An 18,737-nucleotide genomic window follows, 5' to 3' on the forward strand; every position below is an offset into this window, starting at 1 on the left:
GTTATTCCGGACTTGGACGGGACCCAGGCAAACACTCGGGTTCCGCCCGAGCGCTGAGTCCTGTTGTGCCGCGGGCAGTGGGCTACAACGGCGAGGGTGGGCAGGGGCTGAGCCATGTCCGTGCGGTCACAAGCCGTTAACAGGTCACTGAGGTACCGCGTTGTGGGGGAATGGGGCTGGGGGCACCAGGGGGAGACGCGGGTGGGTTATGGGTGGTGGGAGGATGTGGGCGGGGGGGTGGGGAACAGGACCGGGGGGTCCGAGAGTGGGTTGAGGGTGGGGGGGGTACGACAAGACTGGGGTAGGGTCGGAAGTGCTGAGAAGGCTGAGAGGGGACCAGGATGGGGGGAGGATGAAGGTGAGACAAAACGGGCAGCCGGGGCTGGGGGATCCGGGAGCAGGGGGGGCTGAGCAGGGGGGGCTGAGGGGGGGACGGGGCCAGGAACCAGCCCGGAGTGCTGTGAGACCGGGTTGGACGTGGCCAGGTCAGGGAGATGCTCAGGCTGGTGCGGCCCTTCTCATGTGTGCTTTCCCCGGGGCAGCACCACGATGACTGAACTGGAGTTTGAGGCCCCACGGGAAACTCCAGTCACCAGACGGGGTCACGCAGCTCCATCCCAGGCTGTAACTCCGAACAGGGACCAGCCGCCTCACCCAGCTCCCAGTTTCCCTTCAGATCGCAGCCTGAGTGAGATTCGTGAGTATGTGCACAAGTTCCGCGGCACAACAATGAGCTTTAAGAAGCCGCAGAGGTTCCACCTGCGGCTCGGGGGGCTGGAGGGCTCCTTCTATGAAGGGCAGGAGGAGCTGAAGGAGTACTGTGAGGTGCTCTACCTGAAGAAGCCCACCAGGATGGAGGTGGTGGGCACAGTGGATGACGTGCCCTGCCTGGCCATGGGGCAGCAGCTCGTCATCCTCGTCGCTGAGACCAAGGAGGTGTACGCTTACGAGGAGGACACGCTGCACAAGGTTGCCAAGAACATGGACGAGTTCCTGGATATTGGGCTGCAGAACCTAGGGAAAGAGGTCTACTACTGCGGAGAGAACGTAGTCGCACTGGTGAGCTGGAGGGTGTGGGTTAAAGCCAATGAGAGATGCAGCCTGAGGGGGGTGGGCTGCCTGGGTCTGCTATGGCACCGATCCCACCCGCACCCATTTCTAACTGCTCCTTGGCTGCTCTCGCAACAGAGTGAGAAGGAACGGGACAGAGACCCAACAATCCAGCAGCTGCGGCAGAGTGCTCAGCGCTTCCTTGAGAGTGGCAAGAAGGAGTTCCAGCACGTCCTGGGCTCGCTGGAGAAAAAATCTCTTGTTGCTCATTAAATGTGTGTGTTGACAAGGAAGTAGCTGGAACAGAAGTGATCCGTGTCCCTACATACGTTATCTGTCTTACTTGTAAACACCTGCAGGGGTGGTGACTCTGCCACCTCCCCGGGCAGCTTGTTCCAACAGGTCATAGTCCTTTCTGAGGAATTCTTCCTCCCGTCCGTTCTGGAGTCACTCCAGGCCATCAATTCTCATCCTATTGGTTTTGCCTGGGAGCAGAAGATAACTCTCACTTTACTAGAAGCTCCTTTCATAGAGATAAAGACATTGAGAAGGTCTTTCCTGAGCTTCCTCCAGATTACAGCTTTGTGGATTTGCCCTTAAAATTGCACTTTTAAAGGTTAATCATTGTATACGCCCGTGGAATTTCCTGCACAAATAAAAACTCACTTTAATCAAACATTAAAGCTGTTAAACATACAGGATCTTGACGCGTGTTTTGTTCTGTGGTGCTGTCAGCCAACTCTTAGTCACATCACGAGGTGCTTTTCCAGCTTCCCCATTTAAGTAGGAACAGAAACGAGGAGCTTCAAGTTTTACTTTGCGCAATCTGAGTTTGTTAGGAACAGTGAAGCGGAACCTGTCCTCGTCTCAGGAGAGGTGACAGTCAGGGAGCCAGGGCTGTGCCTCCACACCAGGGTCAGCTGCTCCAGCTGCCAGCAGTGGGCACTCCCTTGTTTAAAGGCCCCTGAGCGTTGCTCATTGTGGGTAAACAGCAACTCACTCACTCTCCCCACGTAGTGCAAGGGGCAGAATTGGAAGGAAACAAGCATAAGAAATAGAGTTGACATAAAGCCAAGTTACCAAGTAGAGTTGGTGTCTGTAGGTCAAATCCCCCTAAAACAGGTTCCCCAGAGTAGGCTACGCAGGAACACGTATAGGTGGGTTTGGATATTTCCCTGGTCTCCCCAGGACAGAGGAGTACCTCCCTTATCATAGAATCATAGAATTACCCAGGTTGGAAAAGACCTTGAAGATCATCAAGTCCAACCGCAGCGCAACCAGTACCCCATCTCTAACAACCCTCTGCTAAATCATATCCCTGAGTACCACATCCAAACGGCTCTTAAACACATCAGGGATGGCGATTCAACCACCTCCCTGGGGAGCCCATTCCAGTCCCTAACCATGTGTATCCCATTCCAGTCCCTAACCATGTGTATCCCATTCCAGTCCCTAACCATGTGTATCCCATTCCAGTCCCTAACTACCCTTTCTGTAAAGAAGTTCTTCCTAAGAACCTCCTTGGTCAGTAAGGGTCAGCTGTCCTGGCTGTGACACCCACTTCCAAGCAGCTCCACAGAGCCCCTCACCCAGAGCTTGGCACACCAGCACCAGGAGGGTGCAGAGGGCACACCCTGCATGTCCCGACAATGACGTGTCCCTTAGGTTTGCACTTGATTTATGGAGAAACGAAACTGCTGAGCTTTGCCACTCCTTTGCACAACATCGCACGCTAGTGGGGCAGGGCACTCTCAGAGCCGCCATACCAGCAGCGGGTCAAGCACTGGGTTAAGCCAACGCCGTGTCTCCCAGTGGCGTTCCTCCTGTTGGTGCTTCTCTCCACGCATCCTACACGTGCCCTGAGTTGTGCTCACAGCACAAGAGAAGGACAGCACGGCAGTAGCAGCAGTTGGAGCCATCCCAGAGCACTGCGGAAGGTCTTGGGGCAGCTGCTGGCTTGCAGGCTGCTGCTCCGCACACCGGTGACCACAGACCATCAGCCAGAGGAGGCTGCAGTGTCACCAAGCACTGCGGTGGTGCAGGACTGCACGTTCTGCTAACAGCGGTGTCCTCAAGTTGGGTTCGGTGGCTGAAGAGCTGAAGGCAGCGCAGACTCCAAGGACCCTTTGCCCCTGCCAAGTAAGTTCCATTGTTTGTATCTGTATCTCCATCGAGGGGTTTGTCTGTGCTTGCTGGGAGGAGCGCAATGGGATGGCTTGGGGATGGCAGATGTGCACAGCAAAGCTGCCCCATCCCAAAGCTGGATGCTCCAAGCTGCGCGTGGCACTGAGGGCACTCTGCTTTGGTGATCCCCACCTTGCTGCTGCTCTGACCTCACTGCTCTGACCTTGCTGCTTTCCTACAGACCCACAGACCAGAATCCAAGAGCGGCAGCACAGGGCTCTGTGTACTCAATGAGCTCAGCCCAGGTAGGTGAAGAAGCCTGTCCCCTCTCCTTGGGAGACGGAGAGGTGTTCTCACTTGGGGACTGCTGCTGGTCACTCTGTAGCGGCTTGGCCAGCAGGTAGCATCTAGAGATGCTGAGGGACACCCCAAGCCCATGCAGTGCCATCAGGTGTGCAGTGGGGCTGGGACCAGGGGGTCTGTTCAGCACTGCACTACTGAGCTTCCTCTCTCTCCCACAGAATCCTGACAATGCTGGATTTCGGAACCCTGCGTGGTAAGATGGGGCCTCACTCCTCCTTGTGCCCCTCTCCCTGGCCATGCAAAGGGACAGGACGACTGTTTGTCCTGCAGCTTGGGGTAACCCCAACACAGGCACCATGTGCTCCTTTCTGCTCCCACAGGGTGCTGGCACATAAAGAAGAGAGGGAAAAACTCTATCTGATGATGAGCGGGAATATATTCATCAGAAAGTTCTTGGAATTGCTGGATAGGCAGCAGCCACCTGAAGACATCATAAGGCAATACATGGAAAAGGTCAGCCAGTGCTTCACCACCAACCTGATGGCCTTTCTGTGGCCTCTGCACTGCTGTGCATCCCATCTGAGGTGGGGAGACTCTGGTGGCATCATCCCCACAGCAGTGGCTCCATCGTGGGTGTGAGGGTCTGCAGGGAATGGAGTGGGAGCCCAGATCCCACCGCTCCCTAGAGTTGCTGCATGGTGTGGAGTGACTGCATGGAGCACAGGATGCAGAAAAGGGCCATGCAAGGCAGCAGGGAGCAGCTCTGGGGCAGCGAGCAGCCGTGGCAGAGGCCAGAACAGGGGCTCTACTGTGCATTCAGGGATAGCTCAGCGCTGGGTTTCTGCTTGCCAACAGGTGCTGCACACAGTGTTCTTCTTTGGAAGGCTGAATCAGAGGCAGATGAGTCCCGATGAGTTCCTAGACAACGATACTTTCGATGTTCTGCAGAGGAAGTTCCCCCTGTCATTCCAGCAGTACAGCACCCACCTGCCCAGCCTGACACCGTACTCCATCCTGCTGCAGTTTGTGAGTACTCCAGAGCCAAGCGCGGGGCTGGGGTAGGGCAGGTGTGTGACAAATGCAGCACACTGCGGGCACATCCTGGCAGTGCAACCAGCAAGGCAGGCAGCAGGGCTTCTCTCTTGGACTTTTCAAGTCACCGTAAGCAGTACAGACCAGCTGGTGCTAATGGACTCAGGGGAACAGAGAACTATTTCTAACTTTGTCTTTCAAGACCACGCTCATCCCCTTTCCTGCAAGATATTGACTCCTGGGTACAAGGAGGGGTCTGTACTGAGATCTGTGTCTGTTCCCAGGGCAGTGACGTAGCAGGCTGCAGCACCAGAGAGAAAATGGAGAATTTCTTGCGTGAATTTAATAAAACAGTGGAAAACGCAGTGAACAACACACGTGAGCTGGGCTTCAGTAATTACATCTTCAAAGCCGCAGTTGTCGCTTACAGCTCCTACAGAGAACCTGGAAAACCTCAGACTGAAGCAAGCTTCCGTCTCTTTTATGGAGCATCTCTCTCCTGCAAAGGGTGGAAAGAGAAGATGATCATGATTAGCATCCTGTGCCTAAGGACGTGGCACAAAGCGGTGGCGTTCGCAGTGTACCACGGGAAGGACAATCTGGCCATTGTCTTTCCCAATGAAGTGCAGTGCTCTGCCTTCTACTACAAGAGTGGAGCCTTCATGGAAAAGCCGCCTTGCGTGAACTGCAAAAACATGTTTCAAGTCGACTTCCAGCCGTATGAGGGTGACAAAAGGAAGAAAGTTGGATGGCCGTATGGAAACTGTGCTGAGAATGAGTGCCTGAGCAAGGTGCTGCACGGTGTGCCAGGGCTGCAGGAGAAGATCACCTCAACACACACACCCCCACAGCCAAACAACTACAAGGCCATCGAGGAAGAGTTTGCAAACATAATAGAAGGAGATGTTAGAAATCAGCTGAAAGGCCTACTTCAGGAAAAGAATTTTCGTAGTGATCTGCAGTTCTTTGAACCACAGTGAGTGCTGGAGAGGCAGATGCAGTGCTGTGTATCAGCACAACACCCCTGAGCCGCTGATCTTCCTGCATACTCCCATGGTCACCCCACTGAGCTACGGATGGTGCAGGGCATGTGAGGTCAGAGCAGCTGGGAGCCCCAAACACTACAACCACTCCAGCCCCAGAAGGTAACAGCGTGGGAAGGAGGAGGGCCCTCTCACTCCACCTTTATGCTGCCTCCAAACCCAGCTACGTGCTTCTGCTCAGCTGGGGTGAGGATGCAGCCTGCCTCCATGTCCTGCAAACAGCACAGTGGTGGGATACCCATTTGTTCCTTGCTAGACTCCAGCACGCAGGGCTTTGCTTTTCACCTGGGCAAATAAACATGTATCTGATTGTCAGTTACATACCTGATGATTTGCAACAGCGCCTGTACATCGTGAAGCCCCCTCCTTTCACCTCTGTGCAACTCCAGAGCCAACAGTCCCGCCTTCAGGGACCATCCATTTGCAGAGCTCCATCTTGCTCTGGATGCAAGCAGCCAGCAGGGCCCATGCAGGTGACACTCCTTCTGCTGGGGGCTCACAGCCTGTAGGGGGAAGGGCCGGCACACTCCAAGGCACACTGAGAAGTGCTGCAGGATTGCTTGGAGACAGAGATCTGCTGCAGATGCACACAGAGATGGCTTGGGTGTATGTTTCAGTTTTACCACGGAGTACCGAGGTGCTGCTGCCTGCCATCAGCTCATCACACTGCACAGGTGCTGGGCCAGGTCAGCTAGAGTCCCTGAGGGTGGCCTGAAGCCACTGCAGGACATCAGCCAGGCCAGTGCCGTCGCGTGCACTGGTTTCCAGAATGGTGATGGGCTGCGTGGCACAGGAGACGATGTCCTGCATGCGGAACAGCGACTTCATCTCCACCAGCGACATGTAGCAGGGCAGGTCACTATGATGGGAGGGGGCACGCATTAATCACACTGCATTAACACACAGCAGCACCACACTAGAGAGGCCCCCCCATCGGCCCCTCAAGGCTGCTGGCAACAACACAGGCACCGCGGTACCCCGATGCCCTCCTTACATCTTGTTGAAGAGGATCAGCACGGGCACGGCAGCGAGCTGCTCCGAGGAGAGGAGGGACAGCAGCTGCACACAGGACGAGGAGACCTGGGTCGGGTTGGCGGCGTCGATCACGAACTGCAGAGAGGAACGGGAAGGCGCTGGGTGGGGGGGGTGGGGGTGGCGAGGGGTGCAGCTCCATCCCGCAGCCCGGCCGGGCAGGCGCTCACCAGCACGGCGCTGCACTCCCCGTAGTAGCTGGGCCAGATGGGGCCCATGCAGCCGCCCAGCTCCCGCAGCGTCACCCTCCTGTGCAGCGCCAGGTCCGTCAGGTTCGTGCCCACCGTGGGCAGCGTGGCCGGAGGTTCGCCCAACGCCTCGGCCCCGTCCCGGGAGCACAGCCGTGCCGGTGCGTTAAGGAAAAGACGGGAGCAGAACCGGCGCCCCCCCCACCCCGCGCCCCCCCCCAGCTCGCCCGGATATTGCGCAGCCGCTTGCCCAGCAGGCTCTTGCCGACGCCCGTCGCCCCCAGCAGCAGGCACGTGGGTACCGGCAGCGCGGCGCCCGCCATCACGGCCCCGCCGGAAGCGGTGCGCGCCCCCACGCCGGAAGGCGGAAGTAGGCGAAGCCGGAAGTGGCAGCGGGCAGGGAGAGGGGCGGCCCGGCGGCGGCGACGAGCACCATGGGGCGCGGCGGCGGCACCTTCGAGCGGCTTTTGGGTACGGGCTGAGTCTCCCCGTGGGATGCGCCTCCCGGCGGGGCCGGCCCCGTGCAGCTCAGCCCCTGTATCGGGGCGGCCCGGGCCCAGGAGCTGCGGCTGGGCCGATCCTGCGGCGGGAGGGGGGGGGGGGCGTGACGGGGCCCGGAGCTGCGGTTCCCCCCGGGCGAAGCGGGGCTTTGTCTTCAGCCGAGCGCTGCCGTGGGGCGTCGTGGCTGCCACCTCGGCGGCTTCACTCGGGCCCTGCGGCCGCCGCTTGCAGCAGCTTCATTTGGGTCGCGGTTGTTTGCAGACAAGGCCACGAGCCAACTCCTGCTGGAGACGGACTGGGAATCCATCCTGCAGATCTGCGACATGATCCGCCAGGGAGACACCCAGTAAGAGCCCTGGGCCTTTGGTTCAAGCTGTGAGCGCGGGCCTGATCGTGTGGAGGGTGAAACGGGGAGGTCTCACTTCTGTCAGCCTGCAGGATGCTGCTGGCTGCGCTCCTTTGGGCAAGCATTAAGAGCTCAGTGTTCTGCAGCGCCCTTCCTGATGTTAGCAGCTGTGGGTTATACCTGGCCTGAAATCAGTAGAGAAGCTCAGTCTTGGATACGTGTGTTCCTCTTCCCAGTTTTCCTTGTGGGAATTGGGTGCACCATGAGCCAACTGTTACTCTTCTGTTACTGGGAGGGCGATCGGTTACGTTCGTAGATTCTTCTTTACGTTGCCATGTGTGTTTTCCTTCTTTGTCCAGAGCAAAATACGCCGTCAACGCCATCAAGAAGAAGGTCAACGACAAGAATCCCCACGTGGCGCTCTACGCGCTGGAGGTAACTTCAGCCCCAACCTCCTGTGACTTAGGGGCCCAGTTCACAGGCCAGGGAACTTCCCACCTCTTCCAATCCTGCCTTCTGCTCTAGCGTGGAGGCTCCATCAGTGATTGCATTTTTCATTCAGCCTTGGAGCGAGCCTTTGAGAGACCTATCTTTGTAGGTCTGTCTGCTTGCCCCTGGGTTATTAAATAGTAGTGGTATAAATGACACTGTGAAATTGAAGCATAGCTTATGTTGCAGTCTCATGGCGTGGATTCCTCCAAATTGATGCTTCCTTAACTTGAATTGTTACTTAAATAGTGCCCCTTTTGTGCACCTGCTGCAAGAGCCTGTAACTGGTGCTGAAATGCGGCTCTTTGTTCTTTCCTTATAAACAGAGAAGGAAGAAAGTGACAGACTAATGCTGTCCTTTGCACCTACAGGTCATGGAGTCTGTGGTTAAAAACTGTGGCCAGACAGTTCACGATGAGGTAGCCAACAAACAAACAATGGAGGAACTGAAAGAAATACTCAAGGTAAATTTCACTTCCGTTTTTGAATGAAGTTGCAAGAGAGGCAATAAAGGAGAAAACGTGCATGTTCTGCGTTTCATTCTGTGTGTAAGGAGCAAAAGGGAAACTGGAAATCTTTTTTGGAGAAGAGCAGCCTGTACTGTTTAATGCAAAGGGATGAGTGTAGAATGCTGAAGAGTGCCTGCTGCGGAGAGGAGGATATAGACCCGTATCACTTGTCAGTTTGATAAGATGCGATGCCTGCAGGAGCTCCTTATATCTCAGGACTGGAGACTTCCAAAAGTGAGGTGCAAATAGGAACTTGTCTTCAGTTCCCAGACCCAAGAACAGCAATGCACAGACAAGAGCTTGTTAGAGTGATGCTGTTACTTCGTTACAGTCCCTGTCTTCTGCCAGAAATAGACAAGCAGATGACCCAGATATTTGTGGAGTGAGCTGTGCTAGTCCCGTCATCTTATGTAATGTAGCAGAGCCTCTCCTGTCATTTTCCTGTTGGGGGCTGACTCAGTCTTTATACAGTATCTTCTCTTGAACTTGGAATGCTGCCACAGTGTGAAGGCCAGGTGTAGCAGTGCAGCCACTCCAGGCACTGAAGAAATCAGACTGGATTGGATTGAGAGATTTTGTGATGCTCTCCAGTCCTTACCTACCTCAGCAGTTCTATAACTGTTGCAGACCCATTTTCATCCTATACTGTTACCTTTGCTGCTCGTGAACATCTAATTCTGTTTAAAATTACCTTTGTTCTGGTGAGGCTCAGGGCTTTGCCATTTGTGGAAAGCAGGATTTTGACAATTCTTCTACAAGTTTGGAGCTCTGGGAATTATCACTAAGTCACACTGTGTGGGCTGAGTTCTCAGCTGAAATAGGAGCTTAGCAATGCCTCTCTGCTTCCTGCTTCTGGAGAAACCGGTCATGTGAGCAGGCCATGACTTGGTCAGCTGATGACAGGGTGCACTTAGAGGCTGCCTGGGTTCCTCTGTTCTTGAGCTGTGACACAACTGCCCCTGCCTCCAAAGGGCAGGCTTTCCAACTGTTCTTATTGCATCACATCCATGGAAGCTTTGAATACTAATAGGCAGGAGTCTCTGAGCTGGAGCTGCTGACAGCGAGGCACAAAAAGCCTCCTGCTTTGTGTTTGTGGTGTCCTAACAGAAGTGGGGTGAATCAGATTGTGCTGTCCTGCCCAGCTGGGTAGCTGTCACTCTTGCAGGTATTGGAGTGTAGGATGATCAGCTCTTGTGAGAAGAATGTTGGCAGGCCAGTGCTTACACTTCCCCCAGGGAGTAACTATACGAGCCTCTGTAGTTGTTTTCCAAAGGCATTGAGATTACACCCCTTTTTAAGATGACTTGTGCCATTCTGAAGGATGTCTTCCTGCTTATGCTGAAGTGAGGAAGTGGGAAAGCTGAAGGAGGTGTAATCGTTGCTGTAGATTGTTCTGATTGCAACACGCTTGCACAAGTCCTCCAAGTTCCTCTCTCTGTAAATACTATTTGATACATGTTCTGCATTTCAGGGACTTTTTCTCAGATTTCTCTTTTCCTTCCCCAGAGACAAGTGGAAACAAGTGTCCGCAGTAAGATTCTGAACCTTATCCAGGCCTGGGCTCACGCCTTCCGCAACGAGCCCAAGTACAAGGTGGTGCAGGACACCTATCAGATAATGAAGGTTGAAGGTGAGGATGCTGGGGGCAAAGGTGGGTGGACAGCTGCCAAGCAGATCTGCTTTAGAGAAGCTTTGCAGAAGGAGTGGACTTTGGGTCTCAGCTTGGAGTTGGTGAAATCTGGACTTAAGAGATTCTGTGTGCAGGAGAAACCTTTCACAATGCAACACTGTCTGTTCTCCTACAGGTCATGTGTTTCCAGAGTTCAAGGAAAGTGATGCCATGTTTGCTGCAGAAAGGGTGAGCTTCACTGCTGGGGAAGGGAGCTGGCACTGCAGGACAGACCTTGTTGTAGCCCAAGAGATACTAAATCTTCAGTTCTTGCTTTCCTGTGTTTCACTCAGATTAGTCCTTGCTGGGTGCATATTGCTCCACCTGGGCAATTTGGCCTAAGATGGCTTAGAGGAATGGGACAGTTGACCCTGTTCTGGTCAATTAGTCTCATCTTGCTAAGTGCCTGTAGCAATTAGACAGATCAACACAATGGGAAAGACATTATAACAAAGGTGTGATGACAAAAGGGCTGGCATAATATAGAGATACTATAAAGGAAATGAAGAAGATTGCTCACTTGTATCAGATCCTGGGTTCACAGGGGAAAGCTTCACCAGGGAGGGATCTCCAAGAAAAAATCCTTCCCCAGTGCCAGTTAGCCATTAAATGAGGTATAAGAGAGGTGCAGCCAGGCTTCACCCCTTCTGGTCGCACAGCTGAATTGCCTTCACCTATGCTCCCGGAGCTGACTAGGTCCCTTCCCCAGGGTGCTCAATCAGTGGTTCAGGCCATGACTGAACAGTTACCATACAGCACCCTTACAGAAAGGACCTACTCAGTGGCTTTCCAGCAGCATGGCAGATTGAACTTGGTAGCAGGATGTGGCTGAAGTGATTGCTGTAATCCTGCTTATGGGGAAAGTGTCGCAATCTAGTAACATGAGAGGTGACCATTTGCAGCTGCAAATGCTTTCTTCCTGCCTCATGACAGCTTTAGTTAGTCAGAGAGAAGGCTCTGTGGAGCCACCATCCTTGAGACATTGCTCCCTTCCTCACACAAGTTTCTTCAAACCCAACAGGCTCCAGACTGGGTGGATGCTGAGGAGTGTCACAGGTGTCGAGTGCAGTTTGGTGTGGTGACACGGAAGGTGGGTGCTGTTCCTGCCTTTCTGGCTTCTCTGATCTTTTGCAGCCCCCTCCAGAAAGTACAAGACTCCTTGAGCCTGTGTGGAATTGCATCTGGGTGGGAACGTGTTCCTGTCTGAGTGAACTTATCCAGCAATGAAGTGTCTCACTACCACACTGATGTCTCCCATCTTTTCCAGCATCACTGCAGGGCCTGTGGGCAGATCTTCTGTGGCAAGTGTTCCTCCAAGTATTCCACCATCCCCAAGTTCGGGATTGAGAAGGAAGTGAGAGTGTGTGAGCCCTGTTACGAGCATCTCAACAAGTCAGTACCCTTTGTGGCATGTTTTTTTCCTTTCAACAGTTGGTACTATGAGGAGAGAAACTTGGCATGGAGCCGTCTCTCCAAAGAGCAGTGCAAAGGGCTTCCCAAGCTGTGCAGGCTGTCTGGGTTTTGTTCCTTCTGGGAATGGGTTTTACAGCTGTCATGTTGTGCAGAACTGGGGCTGCAGTGCTGAGAAAGAAGCTCATTCTGCCCTGTCACGTCTTTCTGGCTACAGGAAAGCTGAGGGTAAAGCTGCTGCTGCCTCTGAACTGCCCCCTGAGTACTTGACCAGCCCCCTCTCTCAGCAGTCCCAGGTCAGTGGCTCCCCTCACTAGGTGACTAGTGATCGTGGCCTACTTATTGATCCCCCTAGTGGCCACTTTCTCATCTCTCTACTTGCAGCTGCCCCCAAAGCGTGATGAGACAGCTCTGCAAGAAGAGGAAGAGCTCCAGCTAGCCATTGCCTTATCTCAGTCAGAGGCCGAGGAGAAGGAGAGGATGGTTTGTACCCTGCTTGGCATCTGGGGGTGTATTTTGCCATACAGCCCAGATTCACCCAATGTGCTGCTGACTGGGATGAATCTGGGCAGACTCTGATTTGATTTTCTTTCTTTTTTTCTTTTTTCCCCTATCCTTTTTGCAGAGGCAGAAGACAAGTTACTCCATGTACCCGAAGGCTGAGCCCACACCCGTCACATCATCAGCTCCGCCAGTGGGCACGCTCTATTCCCCACCTGTGGTATGTTCACAGGAGCCTCTGAGCATGAAAGTTTTGCCCCCTTCAGTCCATTGATTTTTCACAAAATGTTTTTGGCTGGAAAATCACTAGTGTTTAGATGCCTCTGCTGCTGGCATGTCGCTCAGGCTCACAGGAGGTGTAGCCTGTACCTGGTTGAAGGAGATGGTGGTACCCCTCTCATTCTGGTGTTCAGCACTGGTAGTTGTGCATGGGCAGGACAGCTGGTGTGAGCTGCAGTTTTCTGGTTTCTCTAAACTGGATTATCTGTTCACCTCTTTCCAGAATTCTTCTGCTCCCCTGGCTGAGGACATTGAGCCTGAGGTAAGGATTCAGGACCGATGAGTCCATAGCACAGGGCTGTTCCCAGCGGGGCCATGATGCTCATCTTCCCTCTCTTCCTGGCAGCTGGCTCGGTACCTGAACCGCAACTACTGGGAGAAGAAACAAGAGGAAGTTCGCAAGAGCCCCACCCCATCAGCACCTCTGTCTCTCACAGAACCAGTTGCTCAGCCTGGGGAAGCCCACCCTGCCCCACTCAGTGTTGTTGAGGTAAGGGGGGGCCTGAGCCTGTGTCCAGCAGCTTGTGAGGGATGAGAAGCGCCTGACTCCCCCATGTAGCCCAGCTCCACAGAGTTGCTGCAGGCTCTTGGCATGGCTGAGCTGAGGCTGACTGGTTGCCCTGTCCTTCCAGCAGCAGTACCAGAATGGTGAGTCGGAGGAGAACCACGAGCAGTTTCTGAAGGCTCTGCAAAATGCGGTCACCACGTTTGTCAACCGCATGAAGAGTAACCACATGCGAGGCCGCAGCATCACCAACGACTCTGCCGTATTGTCCCTCTTCCAGTCCATTAACAACATGCACCCCCAGCTGCTGGAGCTGCTCAACCAGCTGGATGAGCGCAGAAGTATGTGGGAGCTGGGTGTCCTGGGGAGGAGCAGGTGGCTGCCAGGGCATCTCCCAGAGCCAGCCTTTGGCATTCCCATGACACAGCTTGTCTGGAGAGAAGCCAGAGCAGTGTGCAGGGACGGCCTGAGTGTTCTGCACTGAGAGGATCCCTGAGGCTCTCTTTTCTTCCCCAGTGTACTATGAAAGCCTGCAGGACAAACTGGCCCAGATCCGGGATGCGCGTGGTGCTCTGAATGCACTGCGGGAGGAGCATCGGGAGAAGGTGCGGCGTGCAGCAGAGGAAGCAGAGCGCCAGCGCCAGATCCAGCTGGCCCAGAAGCTGGAGATAATGAGACAGAAAAAGCAGGTGAGGCAGAGAAGTGTTTCCAGGGTGGGTCCTGCACAGCTGTATGCACTGTGCGCCAGCCAGAGTTGGCAAGGACAACCAGGAGGGAGTGCTGCTGTGTCCTAGCTTCCGGCCATCACAGCACTGGTATTGTTCCCACAGGAGTACCTGGAGATGCAGCGTCAGTTGGCCATCCAGCGACTGCAAGAGCAGGAGAAGGAGAGGCAGATGCGCCTGGAACAGCAGAAGCAGACCATCCAGATGAGAGCCCAGATGCCAGCTTTCTCACTGCCTTATGCCCAGGTCTGGCTGCTAGGCAAGAGACCCTCCTGCTGGGTCCTGGAGGCCATGATCTAAAGCTTGCTTTTCTGCCCTCAATAGCTCCAGGCCATGCCAGCAGCCAGTGGAGTGATCTACCAGCCCTCTGGGCCCACTAGCTTCCCCGGCACCTTCAGCCCCGCTGGCTCTGTGGAGGGCTCTCCCATGCACAGTGTATACATGAACCAGGCAGCACAGGGGAGCACAGGACCATATACAGCAATGCCTGTCACTGGGACAGGTACGTTAACGTGCTGATCCGTTGCAGGCAGAGGCTGAACAAAAGGCAGTTGCTTCCATCTCTGCCCTCTTCACTTCAGATCCCAATGTGGTGAATGCCTACATGTACCAACCAGGGGCAGGCAGCGGGCAGGCGGCTCAGCAGGGGCAGGCAGTGCCCACTACAACCCCAGCATACTCGTCCTATCAGCCAGCTGCAACACAGGGCTACCAGGTAAGTGAGGGCAGCTGCTGCAGAGCAGCTGGTGTCCAGCCGGGGCAGGGCTGGGGTGTTTTGTGGAGCTGGTGTCTGTACTCCAACCTCAGCAGTGGATCTCAAACCTTGAATCAGCAGGAGGAGCTGGTTGGTCTCAGTTGCTTTGCTGCTTTTCTTGTGGGTGTGGGCAGGGATCAGACCAGCCCTGGGCTCCCTGCTGAGCAGAGGGAAGTCGTGCCCTACCTGCTTTCAGAGGAGAGCCCTGCTGGTCCCAGAGCTCTTGCAGCAGAGCTGTGATGTGAGATGCAGCTGCTTGCACAACCTCTCACTGGCAGCATCTCCTTCACAGAATGCAGCATCGCAGTCACAGAGCATCCCTGCCATCTCGCAGGCTCCTCAGTCAGGGGCTGTGGGCTACATGGGAAGCCAGTCGGTCTCCATGGGGTACCAGCCCTATGGCATGCAGGTGAGCATCCGGGGTGCTGGGGGAGGGAGGCTTCAGCCACTGGAGCCTTCCTGAGCCTATGTTGCTGGGGCCAGGAATGGAGAGGCTTGGAGGTGAGGAGTCAGCGGGCTTAACCGTGCACAGGGCTTGCTTTCTCCTCCACATTGCTGAGTGCTGTTGAGTCCGGAAGCCAGCCTGACCCCTTTTCCTTGCTCCTGCTAGGGCCTCATGTCGGCGCTGCCAGGCCAAGAAGCAGCACTGAGCAGCCTGCCCGCACAGCAGTCCTACCTGCCTGGCCAGCAGCCCCTGTACCAGCAGGTGAGTGCAGCCTGCAGGGCACTGGGGGTTGAGGCACGGCCACTGCATAACGGTGCTGCCTCCTCTCTCCAGATGGCCCCGGCCGGAGGGCCCCCCCAGCAGCAGCAGCAGCCTCAGCCCACGCCGGCACCGGTGCAGCAGCCGCAGGGCAGCGGAGAGGCCCAGCTCATCTCGTTTGACTGAGGGCTGCAGAGGGGAGTGCAGGCAATTCAATGGAACACTACTCTTCATCCGGAATCACTTCCCCCCGTCCCGTCCGCCCCCCAGCTCCTCCCCGCGTCTGTCCCTGTCCGAACGGCCGAGGCACCGCCGGGTTCCAGCACTGGTGCCGGTTCCCCGCTCGCGGGGCGCATCCCCCCCTTCTCCTCGGCTCCCCGTGCCTGCTTCCTCCCCCCTCCCACCCCCCTCCCTCTGCCCGGCCCCGCACGCTGCAGCTCGGCCAGCAGGGCCCGGCCGGGGGCAGGAGGGAACCACGAGCCCGTCCGTGCCCGCCCCGCTCTGCTCCCCTCACCCTTCCCCACCCTCCCCCCCCCCGGTTCGCGCCGGAGGAGCCACAACGGTGTCAATAAAGTGTGCGGAACGAAGCGGCGTGCCGTGCCGTGCGGGGCGACACCTACCGGAACCAGCGAGCGCCGGCGGACCCGGCGGTTAGAGCGCCTCCCACTCAGCTCCACCACCGAGGCGGGGCGCTGCAGGCTAGAGCGGCCGGCGCGCGCCGCGGGGGCCGCCGGGATCGTGGAGCGCGGGGCGGAACGGCGCCGTGTCCTCTGCGGCCGCCATGCTGCCCGCCGCACGCATGGCGCTGCCGCCGCGCCTGGCCCGCCGCACGCCGCTCTCCTGGCGCTGGGGCGCGGCGCGGCCGCTGGGCACGGGCCGTGCTCGGAGGCGCTCGGAAGCGCTGGCCGGGGCGCCGCTGGACACGGCCGCCAAGCAGTACTCGCCCAAGGTGCGGCAGCTGGTGCGGGACATCGCGGGGCTGACGCTGCTGGAGGTCGCCGACCTCAACGCGCTGCTCAAGGTGGGTCCGCGGGCGGCCCGGCCCGGCTCCAGGTGGCCCAGCCCGGCTCTAGGGGGCTCAGCCCGGCTCCAGGTGGCCCAGCCCGGCTCCAGGTGGCCCAGCCCGGCCCGGGCAGCTCCTGACGCTCCGCTCTTCCCGCAGGAGACGCTGAAGATCCCGGATGTGGCGCTGATGCCCGCGGGCGCCGCCGCCCACCTGCCCGCACAGGCGGCCCCGCAGGTAACGGCACCGGGGGGGGGTTGGATGGGGGGGGGCTGGGTCTCAGCGTCACATTCATGTCGCCGTGTCCGTTTGCAGGAGGAGGAGGAGGCCGTCCCCATGAAGAAGGAGAAGACGCTTTTCACCGTGCGGCTGACGGAGCTGAAGGCCGCCGACAAAGTGAAGCTCATTAAGGAGGTGAAGAACTTCGTGCCCGGCATAAACCTCGTGCAGGTGAGGATGGGGCTGCCCGGCACGAGGCAGGCTCTGCTCACAGCGCTGCCTGGGTTTCCATCCCTGCCCAGGGCTGCGTTGCCCCTCCAAGCAGAGATGAGACCAGGGAGCAGAACGGGGCTCACTGTGCACAGTTGGCATCTGTCAGAGGGGCCCAGGCCCTCCCAGCTCTGACGTGCTGAGCCCGTAGCAGAAGCGGTGAGGCAGGAGGCTCAGAACAAGGAGCTCCCAGCCCTCGGTGCCGTTCTCCTTTTCTCCCAATGCAAGAGGTGCTGTGAAGCTTTCCATAGGGGCAGCCAGCACTTCTCACTGCAGCTGGATTTGGCCAAGCTTGTCACTGTGGGAGCCTCCAACACGCTTCCATTCTGTACTGTGATGCTTTTACGTCTTGAGGATAATAATAGCAGCACTTTCTGTTTATCTGATTGCAAGGAAGCAATGCTAAGCAGTGTAAAATCCGCTCTAATATGGCACTGTTATTCTGAGAAGGATTTGCAGAGTTTCCTCCAAATGATTCATAACGATGTATTGTAAATAATAACAGAGACACTCTGCTCTGTGATGTCAGTTCCATTGGCCCTCTGGGAAATATCTGTCTGCCAGCTGGGTCAGCCTGAACGTTATGTCCCAGCAATAATTAAGATGCTAGAGCCCTCTCAACAGATATGATCAGTGGACAACTAAAAACAGTGTGGAGAGCCAGTGCGAAGTCAGCGTGGCACGTGGAGCCTGTAGAACAAGCTGGTTACACTTGTGATGCAGCCACAAGTTACTTGGATTTAAAGCACACACAGAAATACAGCTGAAGGCTGGTTTTGCCTGTAGAGGTTGTGTTTCATGTGTAGCTGAAATAGCATTATTGTAAGTGAGGAGCTATCATGGAAGCATAGAATGGCCTGAGTTGAAAAGGACCACAATGATGATCCGGTTTCAACCCCCTGCTGTGTGCAGGTCACCAACCAGCAGCCCAGGCTGCCCAGAGCCACATCCAGCCTGGCCTTGAATGCCTGCAGGGATGGGGCATCCACAGCCTCCTTGGGCAACCTGTTCCAGTGCGTCACCACCCTCTGCATGAAAAACTTCCTCCTAAGATCCACCCTAAGCCTCCCCTGTCTTGGCTCTGAACCCCCCAGGTTTGTTGCTGTGTGCTTTGGAGCAGCAGCAGGCTTCCTGTGCCCTCCCACCCCATTGCCTTTGCTGACTGCACTTAAACAAGGCGTGGTGCTGTAGGGAATCTTAAACCAGTTACAAAACTCGAGTGCTGTGATTGTTGCTGTTCTCCACGTTAGAGGTTTGTATATAAAGCACTGCAAATACCAAACTGTGCCGTCAAGCAGAGTCTGTGCTGGAACTCTTGTCCCGGTACATTGAGCTCTGTGACTTCACAGCCATGGCCAGCACTCAGATGGCCGGATTTCGGGCACAGATCTGGAAACCAAAACATCCACGCTGAAGAAACGGCCCGGCCGGGTCAGTGGCTGCGTTAGGAAATGGTTGTTTGTGTCCTGGGCACCTTCCAGGGCTGAGTGCTCGGGAGCACAGCACACAGCACATACACAGTGCAGGGATCAGCCTGCTGCCCATGGGGAAGGTTTGTGGCTGCAGTGGATGTGCCGCCCCGGTGTCTTCCGAGTGGGTTGTAGAGCATTAGGTGAGCTGCTCTGCTCTGTTCACACACGGGTCGGGCTCATGGCTTTAAATCTGTTAATCTGGTTAGCGAAAGCTGGTTTACGGATCTCATGCTTTGTGCCTCCCGCAGGCAAAGAAGCTGGTGGAGTCCCTTCCGCAGGAGATCAAGGCCAACGCGTCCAAGGAGGAAGCAGAGAAGATCAAGGCGGCGCTGGAGGCAGCAGGAGGGACTGTGGTTCTGGAGTAGGCAGCCCGTGTCACCCGCAGGGACTCATGTTGCGGCTCCTGCTGCTGCTGCCCGCCCGCGGTGCTCGCACTGAGCCCTGGGCACCTCCGAGTGTGAGCTGCCCTCGCACCGCTGGTGGGAATGCTTTGTCCGCATGGTTCAGTACGGCAGCAGCGTGCGGTTTGCTGGGGCTGCCGTTTAGTTCCGGCATCACAACGAACTCTACATTCATAAAAGCCAAGTGGCAAAACCTCAGTACAGCCGTC

General features: G+C 56.2%; 5 protein-coding genes across 8 annotated transcripts; 4 read left to right on the plus strand and 1 right to left on the minus strand.

Annotated features, from left to right (window-relative positions):
• Window positions 1-11: 11 nt before the first annotated feature.
• Window positions 12-1,746, plus strand: LOC140260144 (uncharacterized). 2 transcript variants are annotated; one of them, XM_072352184.1, is made up of 3 exons: window positions 12-143; window positions 543-1,059; window positions 1,189-1,746. In XM_072352184.1, the coding sequence occupies exons 1-3, from the start codon at window positions 115-117 to the stop codon at window positions 1,321-1,323; spliced, it is 681 nt and encodes a 226-aa protein (XP_072208285.1). In that variant the 5' UTR covers window positions 12-114; the 3' UTR covers window positions 1,324-1,746. The 2 variants fall into 2 exon arrangements, with proteins under 2 accessions (XP_072208285.1, XP_072208284.1); XM_072352183.1 differs by having other exon boundaries at window positions 16-152.
• A 1,306-nt stretch (window positions 1,747-3,052) lies between these two features.
• On the plus strand, window positions 3,053-5,870 carry LOC140260130 (uncharacterized). 2 transcript variants are annotated; one of them, XM_072352166.1, is made up of 6 exons: window positions 3,053-3,189; window positions 3,416-3,479; window positions 3,696-3,730; window positions 3,858-3,990; window positions 4,333-4,503; window positions 4,794-5,870. In XM_072352166.1, exons 2-6 carry the CDS (start codon window positions 3,465-3,467, stop codon window positions 5,487-5,489), a joined length of 1,050 nt encoding a protein of 349 aa, XP_072208267.1. In that variant the 5' UTR covers window positions 3,053-3,189; window positions 3,416-3,464; the 3' UTR covers window positions 5,490-5,870. The 2 variants fall into 2 exon arrangements, with proteins under 2 accessions (XP_072208267.1, XP_072208266.1); XM_072352165.1 differs by lacking the exons at window positions 3,053-3,189; window positions 3,416-3,479 and having other exon boundaries at window positions 3,588-3,730.
• Window positions 4,875-7,203, minus strand: ARL16 (ARF like GTPase 16). The gene is given in 5 exon segments (XM_072352193.1): window positions 4,875-5,008; window positions 5,877-6,411; window positions 6,547-6,662; window positions 6,755-6,987; window positions 6,990-7,203. Coding segments are annotated over 4 exon segments (627 nt in total). The 5' UTR covers window positions 7,096-7,203; the 3' UTR covers window positions 4,875-5,008; window positions 5,877-6,239.
• Window positions 7,104-15,749, plus strand: HGS (hepatocyte growth factor-regulated tyrosine kinase substrate). Of its 2 annotated transcripts, none has more exons than XM_072352120.1 (21): window positions 7,104-7,243; window positions 7,535-7,619; window positions 7,979-8,054; window positions 8,480-8,572; window positions 10,124-10,247; window positions 10,423-10,475; window positions 11,308-11,376; window positions 11,554-11,678; window positions 11,914-11,992; window positions 12,081-12,179; window positions 12,322-12,417; window positions 12,700-12,738; window positions 12,823-12,966; window positions 13,112-13,322; window positions 13,498-13,670; window positions 13,812-13,952; window positions 14,031-14,208; window positions 14,288-14,421; window positions 14,753-14,869; window positions 15,071-15,166; window positions 15,239-15,749. In XM_072352120.1, the coding sequence occupies exons 1-21, from the start codon at window positions 7,207-7,209 to the stop codon at window positions 15,347-15,349; spliced, it is 2,280 nt and encodes a 759-aa protein (XP_072208221.1). In that variant the 5' UTR covers window positions 7,104-7,206; the 3' UTR covers window positions 15,350-15,749. The 2 variants fall into 2 exon arrangements, with proteins under 2 accessions (XP_072208221.1, XP_072208220.1); XM_072352119.1 differs by having other exon boundaries at window positions 13,109-13,322; window positions 15,239-15,748.
• A 145-nt stretch (window positions 15,750-15,894) lies between these two features.
• On the plus strand, window positions 15,895-18,726 carry MRPL12 (mitochondrial ribosomal protein L12). Its single transcript, XM_072352198.1, has 4 exons — window positions 15,895-16,184; window positions 16,326-16,403; window positions 16,482-16,616; window positions 18,376-18,726. The coding sequence occupies exons 1-4, from the start codon at window positions 15,945-15,947 to the stop codon at window positions 18,490-18,492; spliced, it is 570 nt and encodes a 189-aa protein (XP_072208299.1). The 5' UTR covers window positions 15,895-15,944; the 3' UTR covers window positions 18,493-18,726.
• The last annotated feature ends 11 nt before the right edge of the window (window positions 18,727-18,737 follow it).

This window comes from Excalfactoria chinensis, chromosome 17 (assembly GCF_039878825.1).
Source record: "Excalfactoria chinensis isolate bCotChi1 chromosome 17, bCotChi1.hap2, whole genome shotgun sequence".
NCBI lineage: Eukaryota > Metazoa > Chordata > Aves > Galliformes > Phasianidae > Excalfactoria > Excalfactoria chinensis.